The sequence below is a fragment of the Lepidochelys kempii genome, chromosome 3 (genome assembly GCF_965140285.1).
Source record: "Lepidochelys kempii isolate rLepKem1 chromosome 3, rLepKem1.hap1, whole genome shotgun sequence".
In the NCBI taxonomy this organism is placed as follows: domain Eukaryota; kingdom Metazoa; phylum Chordata; order Testudines; family Cheloniidae; genus Lepidochelys; species Lepidochelys kempii.
The window spans coordinates 118,882,932-118,900,767 of NC_136382.1; the positions used below are offsets into that span (position 1 = coordinate 118,882,932).

General features: G+C 41.1%; 1 protein-coding gene across 6 annotated transcripts in view; it reads right to left on the minus strand.

The window, feature by feature from the left end:
* Nucleotides 1–17,836, minus strand: part of TFB1M (transcription factor B1, mitochondrial) — a 49,339-nt gene that overhangs the window by 20,040 nt on the left and 11,463 nt on the right. For all 6 annotated transcript variants that reach the window (XM_073337735.1, XM_073337734.1, XM_073337733.2 and 3 more), the window contains 3 exons: nt 16,860–16,968; nt 12,384–12,535; nt 8,323–8,442 (listed from right to left, as the gene is read on the minus strand). In XM_073337735.1, coding sequence (XP_073193836.1) covers nt 8,323–8,442; nt 12,384–12,535; nt 16,860–16,968 — 381 coding nt within the window. The remainder of the gene's footprint in view (nt 1–8,322; nt 8,443–12,383; nt 12,536–16,859; nt 16,969–17,836) is intronic.

The following is a 17,836-nucleotide window of genomic DNA, read 5'->3' on the forward strand; positions in this document are numbered from 1 at the left end:
AAGACCCCAAAAAATATTTATTTGCATGTTGTAAGCAAAACTGAAGACTACACTAGTTACATAAGCAGCTAAGAAAGACTCCTTTGCCAAGACTACTTATATAGAAGACTCAGAAGTTCCTTATTTACCAACACAAAATCTAAGCAAGAGCTTTTTGTTTAACTCACAACAAGCGCCTCAACGACTTTCCAAGAGAAAAAAAAGCAACTCCACATATAGTATTGGTATCTAATTAAGGTTGTATGGTAGTCAAACTCTCAAGGATCACGGCAAAAAAGTTAGAGGATAAATCTACAGGACAGCAGGAGTCAAAGCAAAATGTGGCAAAAGGAGTGTGAAAAATATCTGCAATGTTTTTGTCTGCTGATTTCTATGTTTCTTTTCCTCTTGCAATTGTCACTATTTGCTTTAGTTTAAAGAGAAATATTCAATAAATAAAAGCTTAACTTTAAGCATGTTGTCTTTTTTGAAGGGTGCTAATCAGAGAAAGACGGGATCACAGGACTTCATTCTGATCAACCCATTGCCAGCTAACTGCCTATCAGCAGTCTAAGAGCCAGATTCTCATGTGGTGGAGCTCTATTTAACATAGGAGAGTGGGAGACAACAGGGAGCCAATTACAGCTACCTGAGTCAGGAGGCTGGTTTACAGTAGCCCCAGTTTTGACTACACCAATGCCGCCATGCCCCCAACTAGCCTCCTTTGCCAGAGAGGAAGGGATGACCAGCACGAAGTTGAGATTTGGGCCCCAGCTCTAGGTTTTCCTCATTCGCTCTCGGTTCACACATTTCTGGTATAAAAGGGAGCTAGGACTCACTGATATTACTTTATAAAAACTGAAAGTTGGAGGGAGTAAATGGCCAACAAAACAACAGGTCTTTAAAAAAGTAATTATAGAGGTTTAGTGCCCCTGCCTGACCGCAGTCTTTTCTCCATGCTGGCAGTAAGAAGTTCCAGGTAACTTTGAATGTAATTTGCAACGTGTGACACACAGAGGCTTGAGATGCAGAGGAAACTGGGGGGAGACGAGTGCGAGAGAGAAGAGAAAGAGCAAAGAATCTTAGAGACTACAAGGCTGGAGGAAAAACAATGCAGCCCAGAAGAGGAGACAAAGACAGACAAAGACCTAGAAATGGGGTAAGGCAGGGAGAGAACAATCTCTCCGGAAGAGCTCTGCAGGTGCGTTAGAGAAGTTGGCCAGAGTTTTGAACTCCCTCCACTTCCTTTCTGGCAGTCCAGGGGATCTCCCACTGGGAGGAAGGGGAGAGGATACAGGACTGACCCCAGGACCGGCCTGATATCTTCAGGCTGCGTGTACTGTCCCATGAGCTGCTTCTGCTGGGATATGAAATTACAAGAGAAGGTAGAGCAGGAAGGAAATCAGTAGAACTTGGAAATGTGGCTCTACTGTGAAAATGGCATCACAGAACTGAGTGTTTCTCTCTCTCAAGGATTCCAGATTAAATCTGCTCAGTTTACAAGTAAAAAGATGGTTTTTCCCAACAGCCCTGCAAACTCAGCCTGGGATCTGACAATGAAGCTGTGCAGTTTTTGTTTCATGGACTCTTGTAAGTAACAGTTTGCAGACTATATTCGCTTTCTGTTACACATGTGCAACCCCACTGCTTATAATGGGGACAGGTCCAACTCCCACAGAGAGGCAACTTCACCCATCCCAAGCTCGAAACCGCCTCTCCTTGCCACCAGAACTCTCCTATGCCTTTCCAGCTACTGGTCTCCTCCTGTCTCATACCAGAAAGAGGCTCAGTCTGTCCTCAGAATCCAAGGGCAGGGATTTTCTGGATGCCAAGAAGCAGCTATGTATTAATTTAAAAAAGAGCTGGTGAGAGCAGATAAGTGGGAAGGAAGCATACTGTTCTCTGCCTACTCAAGGGTGGAGTGGCCAGAAAAGGGTAAAAAAGGGTGGTAGTAATACTATTTTAAAACTGGGAAGGAAAAGATGCAGACAGGAGTTAGGATAGGGAAGAAGAGGGAAATGAAAAATAATATGCTAAAAGTTAAGACTTTAATACTTGAGGTCACAGAAAATAAATACCCCTGAGGGCATTCTGTGCCAAAAATTTAAAAATTCTGTGCACAATATTTTAAAATTCTGCAAATTTTATTTGTCAAATAAATGTGGAGGCTCCAGGATGGAATTGGGAAGCACAGGCCACTGGCTGCTCACAGGTGGGAGATCACTGTGCAGCTTCCTCCACCCCCGGGCACAGACTGTGCAGTGAGGCTGCACACAACCCTGACACAGTGCAGGGAGCAGGACTGCACCAGAAACACCCCAGGGCCCTGCCCCTCCATGTGGGCAGGCAGGCTCAGCAATGCAGGATCTAAGTGTGAAGGGGCTTTAGTGTGTGGGGATCCAGGTGTGGTTGAGAGGGATCTATGTGGGGAAATATGGATGCAGGTGGGATCCGGGTGCAATGGTAATAGGACTCTACAGTGGGGTCCTGGTGAAGGTGCTTGAGGCTCAGCAGGACGGGACTGGCTGTGTGGGGCTCAGTGGGGGATCCAAATGCTGGGGGAATGGGCCTCAGTGGGGTGGGGATTCAGGTGCAGCTGGTTGTAGCTCAGTGGGGTAGGGATCCAGGTGTGGGTGGCTCGACAGAGTGGTCCAGGTGCAAGGGGAATGGAGCTTATGGGGGAGGGTGGGTGTTCTGAGGAAGGTCCTGGGTGAGGCTCGGCAGGAAAATCTGGGTACGAGAAGGTCTGGATGCATGGCGGTTGAGCAGATGGGGGAGGAGCTCCATGTATAGGGGTCCCTTCCCCTGCAGCTGAGGAGCGATGGGTGCATGAATCGGGAGAGAGAGAAAGTTTGCAGACCTTCCTGCAGCCAGGGGAGAAATCTAGTGGTGGGTCTGACTCAGCCCCGGATGCTATGCAGGGCAAAAGAAAGTTTTCTCCTCCCCAGCCCAGCCAGGACAAGCAGCTGAGCCCGGCACAGGTTAGGAGCCACCAGCTGGGTCTTCCCCGGTCCCGCCTCCTGCCCCAGTGATTTACCTCTCTGCTGGCTAACCTGAGCACCCAAAACATACTGCTTGGGAGGGTCGCATGACCACTCTTCTGACTTCCCTTTGCTTCCCTGTCAGAAAGTCATTTTTCTGCGGGGAAGAAAAGAAATATGTGGGGAACATAAATTCTGCACATGCGCAGTGGTGCAGAATTCCCACAGGAGTAAATAAAGACTAGACAGCTCTCAGGCAGATTAGCAAAGGGGCAATGACATGGTTGAACAGGATTTAGTTAGTTTTATTTTCATTTTTCAACTGTGCATAACAGGTTTTCTAGGCAAAAAAAAATATATACATTTGTATCAAAACAAAAACATTAAAAAGGCAGACCTTCCAAAAATGTTGCAGCCCCCAAAGAATCCCATCCCATCCCATCCCCAAGTCCATCCTATCATCAAACCTGCCCTGCAAGAATGACCTGAGAAAGCCAACAAGTCTTGCAGCAGGACCCAAGGGTCACCAAAGCCAGGTTCTGGGGGATCAAGAAGGGAAGCAAGTTCCAGACCCAGGCACACTTCCCCAGCCTTCTCTTCTTAATAGTATGGAACTGTTTATCTGAGCTACTCAAGTTACCATACTCAAGTTATCATAGTTTCCACAGTGTCACACCAGAAAAAAAGCAATGCCCCCCACACAAACAGGGATCACGGCACTAATGATTCCTACCCAGGGGGTATTCTCTTTCAAGAAACAATGCTACTAGTAATGGTTGATTATTCTCATGTGCAGAAGACGGGGCCACAAGCACTGGGGATAAGCATGGAGGGAATTTCAGGCTGGAAATAAATCAGTTTCCTGCTCTTTCAATTTTTGGAATCTTGCATTTATTAAACTATCAATTGGGAAGTGCCTCATCACACTGCTGTGCTGCTGCTCTGGATCCATCCCCAGCTAATCTCCAAACAGAGCGATGTAGTCACACAACACAGCACTCCCCAATACGTTAGTTGACCATCTTGGTACATCTTGATATATCTTCTCTGCTTCTGCCATCTACAGCAGTATAAAAAAAGCAATGCCTATCCCGTCTCATTAGAATAGTGTTACAAATGTGACGTTATGCCCCATATTATTTATGGCAATATGCTTATGATATAGATGCAGCATAACAGATATTTTATGCAAGATGGGTCTTGTAAGGTATCATCAGAAAGGTTATAATTTACTGAATGTGATTATCCAATTTGTATGCATGTATCATTTCTGTATCTAAAGTTAGGAATACCGACTATGCAACGATTACAACTGTGTGTGTATTTGGGAGACACCCACCAGAAAACAGGCCATCAGCCTTGATGGGCCATTAGGAAGAAACAATAAGACTTTGAAGATACTAATCTCTCTCCTTCCTGAGAGGCATCCTGGGAAGTTGCTGTGATGCTACTAGGCCATGTGGTCATGTCACCTGGTACTAAACACTATCTTGGACTTCTAGTAATTTTCCACTAAAAGGAGTGGGGAGGTCAAGACTGAGAAACAAAAGATTCCCGCCTTATTTAAATCTTATCTAAGCCTCTGGAGGTAAGCTGAACTTGGTTCACTCTTCACTGAATCCCCACCCAGGATGACTGCTGGAAACACCTAAGGAACAAGGACAAAGGGAAAAGGGGAGGAGTACTGAACCCAGGCTGGAAAAGGAATATAGTCTGAATAAGATACCTGAAGATTTAAGCTGCAAGCAGGTTAGCTAACCTTCAAAATTTCTGCAACCTGCCCCAAAAGCAACGTTTAGGGTGAGAAATTACTTATTAAAGAGAGTGGTTTCAAGATCTTAAGCTTAGTATGTATGTTTTGTTTTATTTGCTTGGTAATCTGCTTTATTCTGTTTGCCATCCCCTATAATCACTTAAAATTTACCTATTTCTTTTTAGAACATAACCCAGTTTGTGTAATTCATATCTGGGGGTGGCTGGCGGGGCAGGAAGCTGTGCACCTCTCTCTCTCCACAGCAAGGGAGAGGGAGAGATCTCTCTATAAAGCGTAAGACAATATTGTTGCCAAGAAGGCCAATGGCATTTTGGGATGTATACGTACGGGCACTGCCAGCAGATCGAGGGATGTGATCGTCCCCCTCTATTCGACATTGGTAAGGCCTCATCTGGAGTACTGTGTCCAGTTTTGGGCCCCACACTACAAGAAGGATGTGGAAAAATTGGAAAGCATCCAGCGGAGGGCAACAAAAATGATTAGGGGACTGAAACACATGACTTATGAGGAGAGGCTGAGGGAACTGGGATTGTTTAGTCTGCAGAAGAGAAGAATGAGGGGGGATTTGATAGCTGCTTTCAACTACCTGAAAGGGGGTTCCAAAAAGGATGGAGCTAGACTGTTTTCAGTGGTAGCTGATGACAGAACAAGGACTAATGGTCTCAAGTTGCAGTGGGGGAGGTTTAGGTTGGATATTAAGAAAAACTTTTTCGCTAGGAGGGTGGTGAAACACTGGAATGTGTTACCTAGGGTGGTGGTGGAATCTCCTTCCTTAGGAGTCTTTAAGGCCAGGCTTGACAAAGCCCTGGCTGGGATGATTTAGTTGGGGATTGGTCCTGCTTTGAGCAGGGGGTTGGACTAGATGACCTCCTGAGGTCCCTTCCAACCCTGATATTCTATGATTATTTTGGGTTTACTCCCCAAAAGGGGGTGTGCACTTCAGCGCTGGACAATTTCCTAGCTGAATCTCCTCATAGACAGCTGCTTGCAGACTCTGTGATTCTACAACTGGTGCATCCCTACCTGTGTGTGTGCGCGCTGCCAGAAAGCCTGATTCAGCAAAACAGGGAGAGGGCCCCCAGGCTAGTGGAGCAGGCAGGCTCAGTGAAATCCCAGCACATCAGGTGGCATCCTGGACCGGGCCGGTGGGGGTGGGGGGGGGCGTGAACAACAGGGGAAGGTGTTCCAACCTGTCACAAAATATATTTAAACAAACTGACCCAGCTCCAACATTTTGGCATGTACTGATGAAACTCCATTGTTTGGCAATGATAGATGTGTCATTTGTTTGAGGTTTCTTTAAAAAAAAAAAAAATTCTCCAACACTACCAGACAGTTTTTGATATATCAATACATTGCTATGGAAAGGACTGGGATGTCACAGGTGTAACCTGTGACCAGCTCTGGCTCATCCCTGGGAATGGGACTGTAAAACATTTAACACCACGCTTTAGAAATATGCACAGATATTTTATTAATCAATTATTTCCTTTAGGTAAGAGACCTTGCTATTTTCAGTAAGCAGTTTTCAAATTACAGTCCAAAAGAATGGTTTACTTTAAAAGTAAGAAGAGGGGGAAATACTCACTTATTGAAACAGATTTCCCCACTATCATCAGAAAACATGAATAATCTGCATTATTCTAAGCCTTTTCAGTGGTAGTGCTTCACTCAGTTGCCTCCAGCCTTCATTTACTCTAATGCTGCTATACACTGAGCAGCCTTAAAATATTTCTGAACAGCATGCGAGTAACACTGTATCAGCTGAACTGGGAGTTGATCAGACTGATTAAAATATTGTAGTTTCACTAATGCTCCGTTGCAGCTCAGCATCTCTTCTTATGCCTGGGGATCACTTTCCTGATATTTCGTTTTTAAACTCTCTCTCTCTCTCTCTACTTGTTTACTCACGTCTCAAATCAAATGGTTTACATAACTCACTGGCTATTAATCTGTTTACAGAATATTTTCATTTTATATTCTGTCACTAAATACTTTACAACTATTTTATTAATTCCCACGAAGATGTTTATTGCTGGATGAAACTTTAGAAGCAATGTGTTGTCACTGTTCAGCATTAATGAATGCAGTCCAAATAGGTATAGATCCCATAAAATGTATTTTGCTTTTGAGGATCTTCCTCAGAGAAAAAAAAAAAGTACAAAACTACATGCACTCAAAATTGTACCATTCTAATTGTGGAAGCACTGATCTGATTCCATCGATAAAGGTTATTTCAAGGAGAAAAATTAATCCAAAGAAGGGAAATGTGGGTACCTGGGGCTAGATTCACAAAAGGACTGAGGTGTCTATATAAAGTGCCTTATGTCCAATATTTATGCACCCCGTCATTCACAAAACCACCACTGAGCTGCCACCTAATCTTGTAGGTGTCTACATTTCTTGGGTGCTTTTGCCAGTGGGCTCGTGCAAAGCTGCATAAACCCTGATAGGATTCTCAGACTAGGCATTTCTCATCTGCATGGCCCAATCCAGTAGCTATGCTCAGAGTACACCTAATCTATACAAAAAAAGCTTCTCCTCAGCATTTCCCACTTGCTAGTTTGCTGGCTTCTGTGTATCCCTTTCTTATGTACCTAACTCTCCCCATACAATGCATGGAAAGTTTGGGCGTCTAATTCAGGGTGGTGAATTTCACTCATCAGCAGGGTGCCTAGGAGTTAGGCATTGTAATGCTTAAGTTCTCTTTGTGAATCTAGCCCCAACTTTTTTACATTATATAAAAATGTTAAACCTTGTATTCATTAGTATTATATGGCAATCCCAGTTTATAGTCCAATCCTACAAAGTCAATGAGAGTTTTTCATCACTGTCTTCAATAGGAGCAGGAAAAAGAAACATAACTGCTCTATCTGATCTGCACAGCAGATCCAGCTAGTCCAACATCCCCTTTCAGAAGTGACTAGTACCAGATACTCCAAAGCAAGGTACAAGAATCATCAAAGTAGACAATTACGGAATAGCTTATCCACAGCAGAAGAATTTTCTTGACCCTCTCACATAGTGGCTGGTTTATTCCCTGAAACATGACAATTTATATCCCTTCTTTAAAACATATCCTATCTAATGTCACTGCAAATGTTATCCACATAAATGTCTAACCCTGTTTTGAGTCCCAATAAACTCTTGGCCTCAATGTGATCTTGTGACAGTTAGTTCTACAGATTAATTGTATGTGGATGTAAAAGATATTTCCTTTTATCAATTTTAAATTTATCATGTTCTTTTATTTAACTTTTTTATACCATCTCCTCTGTAAACAGTCACAACCTTTTCAAGCTCCCCTCACATGGAAGACTTTCCATGCCTCCTGTCGTTTTATTACTCATCTCTGACTGCCTACTGTATTTCTGTAATTTTTTTTCAGGATCAGGTCCACACTGCTTTTGGCCTTGATCCTGAAAGGTGCTGTGTTCCAACTAATTCCAATGGCTTTAAGCATCTCTCAGGATCAATCCTTTTTGTACAACTACTGATCTTTTTATAAGTTGCTGTTACGGTAAAGAATTAGATGAAACTGTAGCTTGCATCTCCTTCTAGCAAAGGAAATGCACAAAGATGACTCACCTCTGGTTTTGGAACAAAGGCTCGGCCTGGAATTGTGAACCGGTTTTGAACAGTGCAGAGATACTGAGCCATGATGGACAGTCTGCTACGTTGCTTGCTTCCCGTGGTGGCTGTGAGCCTCTATGGGATAATCAGAATGTCACTTATAAGTCAGTGAATCCAGACTGACCAAGTGGAAAGAATATTAAAGCTCTATCAACTTGCAGCTTAATCTAAAGGTAAGGATATTTAAAACCAAGAGTAACAAAAGCATTTTTAAAGGCACCCTCTTAAAAGTAAATACAATGATCAAAATTAATGTCCAAACCATCCAAAGTTTTTCTAACATGCCTATCAAGATATCTAAATTACATACAATTTATTGCCCCAAACCTGTAGGTTAAATCTGTACAGGTAGTTCCCTGCACTTCTGTGGAGCTTCAGTGATATAAAAATGGTTCTGGGAGCCACCTGAACAGATCTGCTTGCAAGGCTCATGCTGAAGACAGAACTGAGTGACAATGTTCCCAAAGCTTCCCTTGTTTCCAATGTCCATGTTTGAGCGTTCATTTTTCTGGTCTTTTTTTAATTCTTGCAAGATCAAATATTAGTCAAATGAGGTTCTCACAGACGCAATATAAGGAAGCAAATAAAAGTATTATTCCCTGTAAATCCATCTGAACTTATTACAAAGATAAGGATGATTTTTCCCTCCTCAATAACTGGATGACATTTTAAAAATATCGTTAAATGAAACGGTTTAATAAAAATAAGGCAACAAATCTTCAAATTGTTTTCACTTAAAATTCAGCTCTCAAGATCTCTTAATTTCCAAAAAAAGTCTCAAAAAGACTTACAAGGCCAAAATTACTAGTTTTGTAATGCATGACTACTGTGGTGGTCATTTATCGGAAACTAAGTATAATTGAGCTAAGAATGAAGCAGTGTTGCAGGTCACATAATGAACCATCAGTGAGATAATCTTAAGTGGAGTAGGTGGAAATGTAATCTATCTGCTCTTGGTGCCTCTGTTTGCACTTAAGAAACACGGGCATGGGATACCACACAGAACCTCCCTTGCTAAGCTACAGAAACGCATGGGAATTTTTTCATACATTTTTCAATGAGTCCTAACATCAGTTCAACTGAACTGGTATGAAAACATGAGGAAGCAGTAGGATAAACGAGGCTCCTGTGACTTTCAGCTATGTTAGTTAAAAGTGGTAAAAACTGGTCCGGTCTATACTACTGTGCCCATGATCTGTTAGAAGTGGTTCTTATTGCACTCAAGTATCATAAGGTGATTCATGTCCTCATTTGCCACATCACCTTTGTTTTCACATTATATGCAGATGAAAAAGATGACATGGATATCTGATGGTAATGTCTGCATCCAATGTGCCCTCCAGTGAACACAGTACCACTGAATGTTGGCGTGGCTACTGAAGCCTTACATACAGTAGGAAACTGAACTGTTGTTGAAAATCCCTGTACTGACACTACAGATGGCTTAAGTGCTAATGTAGAAAAGACAAAATCATTTTCAATGCTATTTCAGAAAGAGAGCATAACACTTGGTTTTGTCTGGTCTACGCTAGTGCTTAAAATGAAATGACTGAACTGGTTTAACAGTTCAGCTTCGCTGAAAACACCACGCAAGAAAATGCAAGTTATGTGCCACATAAAGTTGTACAAAGACGTTTTGCTGTCAGAATCTGTATCACCACTTTTTCCTTGTTGTTGCCGCCCTTTTTCGTCTTTCAAGCTTCTCATTCCATCTAAAATCCATATATGGGCAATGTTTGATTTTGTGCCAAGTAAAAAATAAAAACAGTAATAAGTATTTTTGGTCATACTTTTTTTTTCTTCCAACAAAAACAGAAATTCTACTTACTAGTATCTTTCATCTGATGATCTAAACGTGTACCTCTATATACCTCTGTGAAACTAAGCGTTGTTATTCCTGTTTTTCTACTAGTGCATTTTAAATATTTATAAGACACCTATATCCTGGATATCTAACTCCAATTTTTTTACAAACAGCTAAACGGAGGCAGAAAGGTGAAACAACTTGCCTTAGGTCTAAACAGAGTGCGTCAGATCCAGGAATAAAACCTAGAAGTTCTGACTCCCAGTTTCCTGGCTGACCATAAGGTAACCTGTTTTTTTACTGAAGGTAGTATATTTCCCCAAAAGGCATACCAACTCATATAAATAATGGAAATGTGAACCATAACACTGAAAGACTTTGATCTTTTTTATAAAATATTCATTGGAATCATGCACATTTAAATAAATGAGAAACCAAGAAACAGAAGATCCTACAGTGTAAACACAACCAGCACTGACTCATTCCATGACCTTGAGAACATCACTCCACTTTATAACGTTCAGTCTTTTCAGCTTTCTAAATACAATGAACTTAACGGGTATGCTATTTTGCATGTCACTCGAGCTATGTTGGGTGCAGAAACACTATAATCTCCATGTCATGTTGAAAAAAAAACCCTAAAGGCACATACAGCTGGTTATAGCTATATAAAGTACAGAGTGTTTTTATGTTCTCAATTCTCTTTGTATTTCTTTCTTCCTGCTATCATAGCATTCCACATCTTTCCACTTTATACTTTAAAGCCTAATCTATTAGCCATTTTTTAATGTTTAGGCTAATAGCTCTCATCAAGTATTTTGGGGGAAAGAACTGGATCTTGTGTGTCAGAAATCATATGGACTCAGACGATAAAAGGCGGCTGCTTTATTTCACATTCACAAAATACAGACTACTTGTCCCAGATGTTCTCTTCAGCCATATACTGGAACCACTTAAGTACCTATCTCAAACCCTGTCCTCCCAAACACTGCAGTAAATGTAGCAGAAGGATGGGAGCTCTAGGTACCGGAGTAACGCTCTAGGTACCCGAAATAACAGGAGAGGTTTAATTTATGGCTTACAATCACTGTATTTCTCATTTACACAATTCACAAAGGCCTTGCGGGTAAAACTTAATGTCTAACCTGGTTTTCAGTTTGGAGCAGCTACTTTAGCCTTTTGACTGCAACACATAGAATATACAAACAATACTGAATACTTACAGAACAATGAAGTGGTTGAGAAAATGGTAATCTGGTTTTCTCAAACACTGAATGAAATAAGCTAAAAAAATGTCTGAGGGCATTGTAGAGTGAGTCAGCTGATCATCAGTTGACTAGAAACATCTGAGAGAGTCTGTGGAGAGCAGGAAAATCAATTTCACTTTCATCAAGTTTCTCAGTTTTCAAATGAAATGTAATCAGTCAAAAACTGCTCCAGGAGTTCTTAGAATTGGAAACTGATTTGGTGCACTCAGTTTTATTCTTATCAGAGTCAGGGTATGGTGAAGAGATTGGCAATGGTTCCATTCAGATTTCTGGCATCAAGATTATATTCAGGAAAGCGAAGACCAGCGTCTATGGGCTCCACTGACAAGAAATTCCCTATGTTTGAAGTGTTTAATCATTGGTGGGAATCAGTGATATGACATATTTCAAAACTGAAAATCTTCTGTTAGCAAAGGAGGTCTAAAATAAAGCAGGGTAAAAAATTGCTTCCAGTGTAATTCTTGAGGTGACTGAAAGGTTTAGAAAAACAAGATGAAGTGTAACTCAAAATGTCACCTCAGCTGATGAGGAAAGGAAATAGTTGAAGACAGAAAAGGAGCATGCTGTGGAAGCTACTTGGAATGAAGCAGTCAGACTTCAGAGAAAACAAGATTGTGAAATGTTTCAATGCTTAAGGGATATTTGTCTCCCACATAAGAAGAAACTTTTTATAAACAGTGTGCAATGCACAGAACTGAGCAGATTTTGAAAATTAATATTAAACTGTATAATTTGTAGCTAAGCACACACAAACTTAAGCACTGTGCCAGGTTTCCTGCCTTAAAATTACAATTTCAGAGAAGTATAGACTATTAGGCAGTTTTAAAACATTCTGCAAGTCAACAAAATCTCTCTCAGGCTTTTCTCATCTATAACTAAAGTAATTAGGTGCTGAAATAATCTGTCCAATTGTAAGTTTTTAATAAGCCAATAACAAAACTTACCTCTGCTACTTCCTTCTGAAAAGTCAAAGTCATCTGAGTTCGGCCATAAACAAAAGGTCCATCTCTATTGGAAACATTTTCAAGCCACCTGATGATTAGAGGTGTTGAAACACTGAATGGCAGATTTCCAATGATATGCACATTTGGTGGATCTATAAGAATTTGAAAAGAAATCTTTTGTAAAAATAGGTAGATAAGTGAGGTAGGGTGAAAAGCTGTGGTTTTGTGGAACACTGATCACTTTCTACAATTAGAGAGGGCTGTATAATTTGGAAGGCCTCCACCTCAGCAGAAGAGGGACTAATCTCCTTGGGGACAGGCTGGCTAGAGCACTCAGGAGGGAATTAAACTAACAGCAAAAGGGGAAGGTACAAAGAAGGAAGATATGAGCCCTCAGAATAAAATCGAGATGTTGACAACAAAATTTATTCAAGAAACCAAAGAACGTAAACAGAAAAAAAATCTTGAATTGCCTATACACTATGCTAGGAGTCTAGGTAACAAACATGAGAAACAGGAAATGCTCATTTATGAGCATAAATTTGATCTAGCTGGTATTACTGAAACCTGGTGGGATGATTGACATGACTGGAATGTTAAATCAATGGTTATGACCTATTTAGGAAGTATCAAATTGGGGAAAGTGGGAGTGGCACTATGTAAAAAGTGGCATTACTTATTTCCACGTCCCTAATAACACAGAAGAAAATTATCTTGAATGCTTATGGCTCAATGTCCTAACAGATAAAGCACAAGATGGGATAATAGTTGATGACTGCTACAGACCATCACATCACACTGGGGAACAGGATGACTGTCTACTTGTGCACTCATCTATAATATGTAGGAACAAAAACTGTTATCCTGAGGGACTCACCTCAGTCCCTGGAAAAATCATGGAGCAGGTCCTCAAAGAATCAATCCTGAAGCACTTGCATGAGAGGAAAGTGATCAGGAACAGCCAGCATGGATTCACCAAGGGAAGGTCATGCCTGACTAATCTAATCGCCTTTTATGATGAGATTACTGGTTCTGTGAATGAAGGGAAAGCAGTGGATGTATTGTTTCTTGACTTTAGCGAAGCTTTTGACACGGTCTCCCACAGTATTCTTGTCAGCAAGTTAAGGAAGTATGGGCTGGATGAATGCACTATAAGGTGGGTAGAAAGCTGGCTAGATTGTCGGGCTCAACGGGTAGTGATCAATGGCTCCATGTCTAGTTGGCAGCCGGTATCAAGTGGAGTGCCCCAAGGGTCGGTCCTGGGGCCGGTTTTGTTCAATATCTTCATAAATGATCTGGAGGATGGTGTGGATTGCACTCTCAGCAAATTTGCGGATGATACTAAACTGGGAGGAGTGGTAGATACGCTGGAGGGGAGGGATAGGATACAGAAGGACCTAGACAAATTGGAGGATTGGGCCAAAAGAAATCTGATGAGGTTCAATAAGGATAAGTGCAGGGTCCTGCACTTAGGACGGAAGAACCCAATGCACAGCTACAGACTAGGGACCGAATGGCTAGGCAGCAGTTCTGCGGAAAAGGACCTAGGGGTGACAGTGGACGAGAAGCTGGATATGAGTCAGCAGTGTGCCCTTGTTGCCAAGAAGGCCAATGGCATTTTGGGATGTATAAGTAGGGGCATAGCGAGCAGATCGAGGGACGTGATCGTTCCCCTCTATTCGACATTGGTGAGGCCTCATCTGGAGTACTATGTCCAGTTTTGGGCCCCACACTTCAAGAAGGATGTGGATAAATTGGAGCGAGTCCCGCGAATGGCAACAAAAATGATTAGGGGACTGGAACACATGAGTTATGAGGAGAGGCTGAGGGAGCTGGGATTGTTTAGCCTGCAGAAGAGAAGAATGAGAGGGGATTTGATAGCTGCTTTCAACTACCTGAAAGGAGGTTCCAAAGAGGATGGCTCTAGACTGTTCTCAATGGTAGCAGATGACAGAACGAGGAGTAATGGTCTCAAGTTGCAGTGGGGGAGGTTTAGATTGGATATTAGGAAAAACTTTTTCACTAAGAGGGTGGTGAAACACTGGAATGCGTTACCTAGGGAGGTGGTAGAATCTCCTTCCTTAGAGGTTTTTAAGGTCAGGCTTGACAAAGCCCTGGCTGGGATGATTTAACTGGGAATTGGTCCTGCTTCGAGCAGGGGGTTGGACTAGATGACCTTCTGGGGTCCCTTCCAACCCTGATATTCTATGATTCTATGACTTCAATTTGAGTGACATATGCTGGAGGTCTCATGCTGCCAGTACTTTAAACATGCATGGAATTTCTAAACATTATAGATGACAATTTCCTAATTCAAAAAATATTGCAGCAACATATTATATTATATATTATACCTTGTCCTAACAGATAAAGAGAACTGAGCACAGAACTAAAAGTGAATGGTAGCTTAGGTACAAGTGATCAGGACTTGATCACATTTATAACGTACAAGTGGAATAAAGTCCAGACCAGTAATACACACACACTTGGTGCTTTAACAAGGCCTATTTCACAAAACTGAAAACAATTATGAGCCAAATGAGTGGAGTCCTGGCCAAAAGAGTGATGCTTCCCAGGATCGCATTAACAGGGGAATATGGAGTAGGAGAGGTTATTTTGCTTCTGTATTTGGCACTGGTGTGAGCGCGGCTGGAATACTGTGTCTACTTCTGGTACCCACAATTCAAGAAGGATGTGGATAAATTGGAGAGGGTTCAGTGCAGAGTCAGGAGAATGATTAAAGGATTAGAAAACATGCCTTACAGTGACAGACTTAAGGAGCTCAATCTATGTAGCTTAGCAAAGAGAAGGTTCAAGAGCGCCTTGATTACAATCCAAGTACCTTCAATCTAGCAGAGACAGGTATAACACAAACCAATGGCTGGAAGTTGAAGCTAGACAAATTCAGATGAGAAAATAAAGCATAAATGTAATGGTGAGAGTAATTAACCACTGGAACAATTTACCAAGGGTCTAAGTGGAGTCTCCAGTACTGACAATTTCTAAATCAAGATTGGAGGTTTTTCCTAAAAGATACGCATTAGGAATTATTTTGGGGAATTCTACGGCCTGTCCTATAGAGGAGGTCAGACTAGATGATCACAATAGTCCCTTTCAACCTTAGAATCTATAATCAAATGCATCTTGACAGAGTTTACACAGAAACAGCTTTACCCTTATTCTTCTTTTCATATGCAATAAATAATTCCGGGAACTTTCTAACATCCATCCTGTGTATTTGTATCTAAACTAATCAGACACAATAAATGCATCAGTTCTAGAAAAGTACATTTTAAAAATTCAGCTCCATCCTCATATACACATTTGCGCATACCCACGTTTTATTAAATTCCCAATAACATGGGAAGATGCAATACAGCAGGGGATTTTCCAAAAAGTTAACGGAATACGTTTCCTTTGAATCTCAAATTAGAAAAAAAACTTTTAATGTTCTTCTGGCATCCACCAGATGCTGTGTCTATATTTGACTAAGAAATCAGGTTTTGGAAAAGACGACTAAACTTACCTATAAGTTTATCTAGTACTGTCATATGGTTTTAGGAGAAAAGGTGAAATCCAGCCATAAGAAAACCCCAAGATTTGATAAAAAGCCATGATTAGACCTTATACTTTCCCAGTATGCATGACTGAAGGGTCAGCAATATAATTCACATACCACGAAACTCTCCAAATTTCAAAGAGGATTCTACAAGACCCTTCAGTGGGGTTACAACAGAATTTAATAAATGGTGGTTCATCACACAAAAGCAGGAGGATTGGGGAAAACAACAATACGCGCACTTTGTGTTTTACTTCTGTGCTCTTCAGAAACTGTTTTTTCACAATGACAACATCCTGAGGCTAGTACTTGCAAAGGTATCAACCATTTTAAATTATACAAATTTAGCCTCTTTGCCTTAGGGCTCGTTTACACTTAAAAGGCTGTAATGGCTTAGCTGCACCCACCTAGTTCTTCAGTAAAGACGCTACCTAAGCCAACAGGAGGGCTTCTCCTGTTGGCGTGGATACTCCACGTCCCCAAGAAGAGTAGCTATGTCCAGGGGAGAAGCCCTACCATTGACGCAGTGCTGTTTACAACAGGAGTTAGGTTGGTGTAACTGCCTTGCTCAGGGGTTTGGATTTTCCACTTCCCTAAGCAACAGTTATACCATAACTATAAATCTTAGACAAGGTAGGAAATAGGCGATTCTCATGTTTTGTTTTTTATTTTGGAGGAAAGAAAACCAGCCTCTCTAATCTTACCCTGTATTTGAAGGGTTAACTATTAACATCTAAAACGTAAATCTGGGTGAGACTAGTCAACTGCTATCCACCAAAAGAGATCAAAACCCATGTGAGCAGATGAAGTGAGAGGAAATGGAAATCATGACAAATAACTCCAGGTACCTTGTCAAACAAACTGATTTGCATAGCAACTGTTTGGAGGAAACAAATATACTGAAAACAGATACTAACCATCTTCCCACTTCTTTTGAAGGTGTTTTGGAAAAGCTCTCTCCATCTTGTATGTCAAAATGTCCCCATGAACAATGTGCACTTTTCCCGGAGCTGCTTCAGACAGCATCTATTTGTTAGCAAGCAAGCAGAATTAGTTGATTTAGCTCCAATAAAATCTGGTAAACTTTTAAACATACTGAGCCATACGCATCCTTTGCTTCAATGGAGTTACATTAGGCATGAATCTGGCCCTATATTTTGAACCTCACATACATGTAGTAGTAAAATAGAATAATTATCTTTTAGGTCTGAGCACATTATAAATAAAAGATGAACAAAACGCACATTTCCATGCAAAAGCTACCCACACACACACAAAAATAAACCCAATACAAACAAAAGGTCTGATTCTATACACCTACTATTCACTACTTATGAGAATAAAGGGTTACAGGATTGACAGTTTAGATCTAATGCAAATAATTAAAGATTTAAGAATTTTCAAGCCTGGAATGAACACGGATTATTAAAATATATTGGAGAAAATTCTCAAATGTCAATGTAACTTCTTATTTGTGCTTCAAACATGCAAAACTCTCATATAAGGCTTGATTCTGCAAAATCCTGAGCACTCTGGCCTGATCAAGCAAAACACATTATTAGTCCCACTCAAATCAATGGCACTATTCACACACTTAAAGTTAAGTACATGCTTACGTGTTGTACAGGATCAGGCTAAAGGATTTAACACCTTGCAGGATCAAGTTTATAATGCAAATCTATACAGCCATGAAAGAAGGAGTTTCGTACTGAAACAAACTTGTGGATAATAGTTTGTTTATACAAAAATAAATGTACTTTGAAATTTTCAGTGCTCTGCTCCCTTTCTTTTTATATTAGAGATATCTGTTATTAAGGGCTTCTCTAGAGAAACAGCAAGTGGCGGTGTAAATCTACAGTGCACTAGCATGCCACACAATCTATGTGGACCCTGC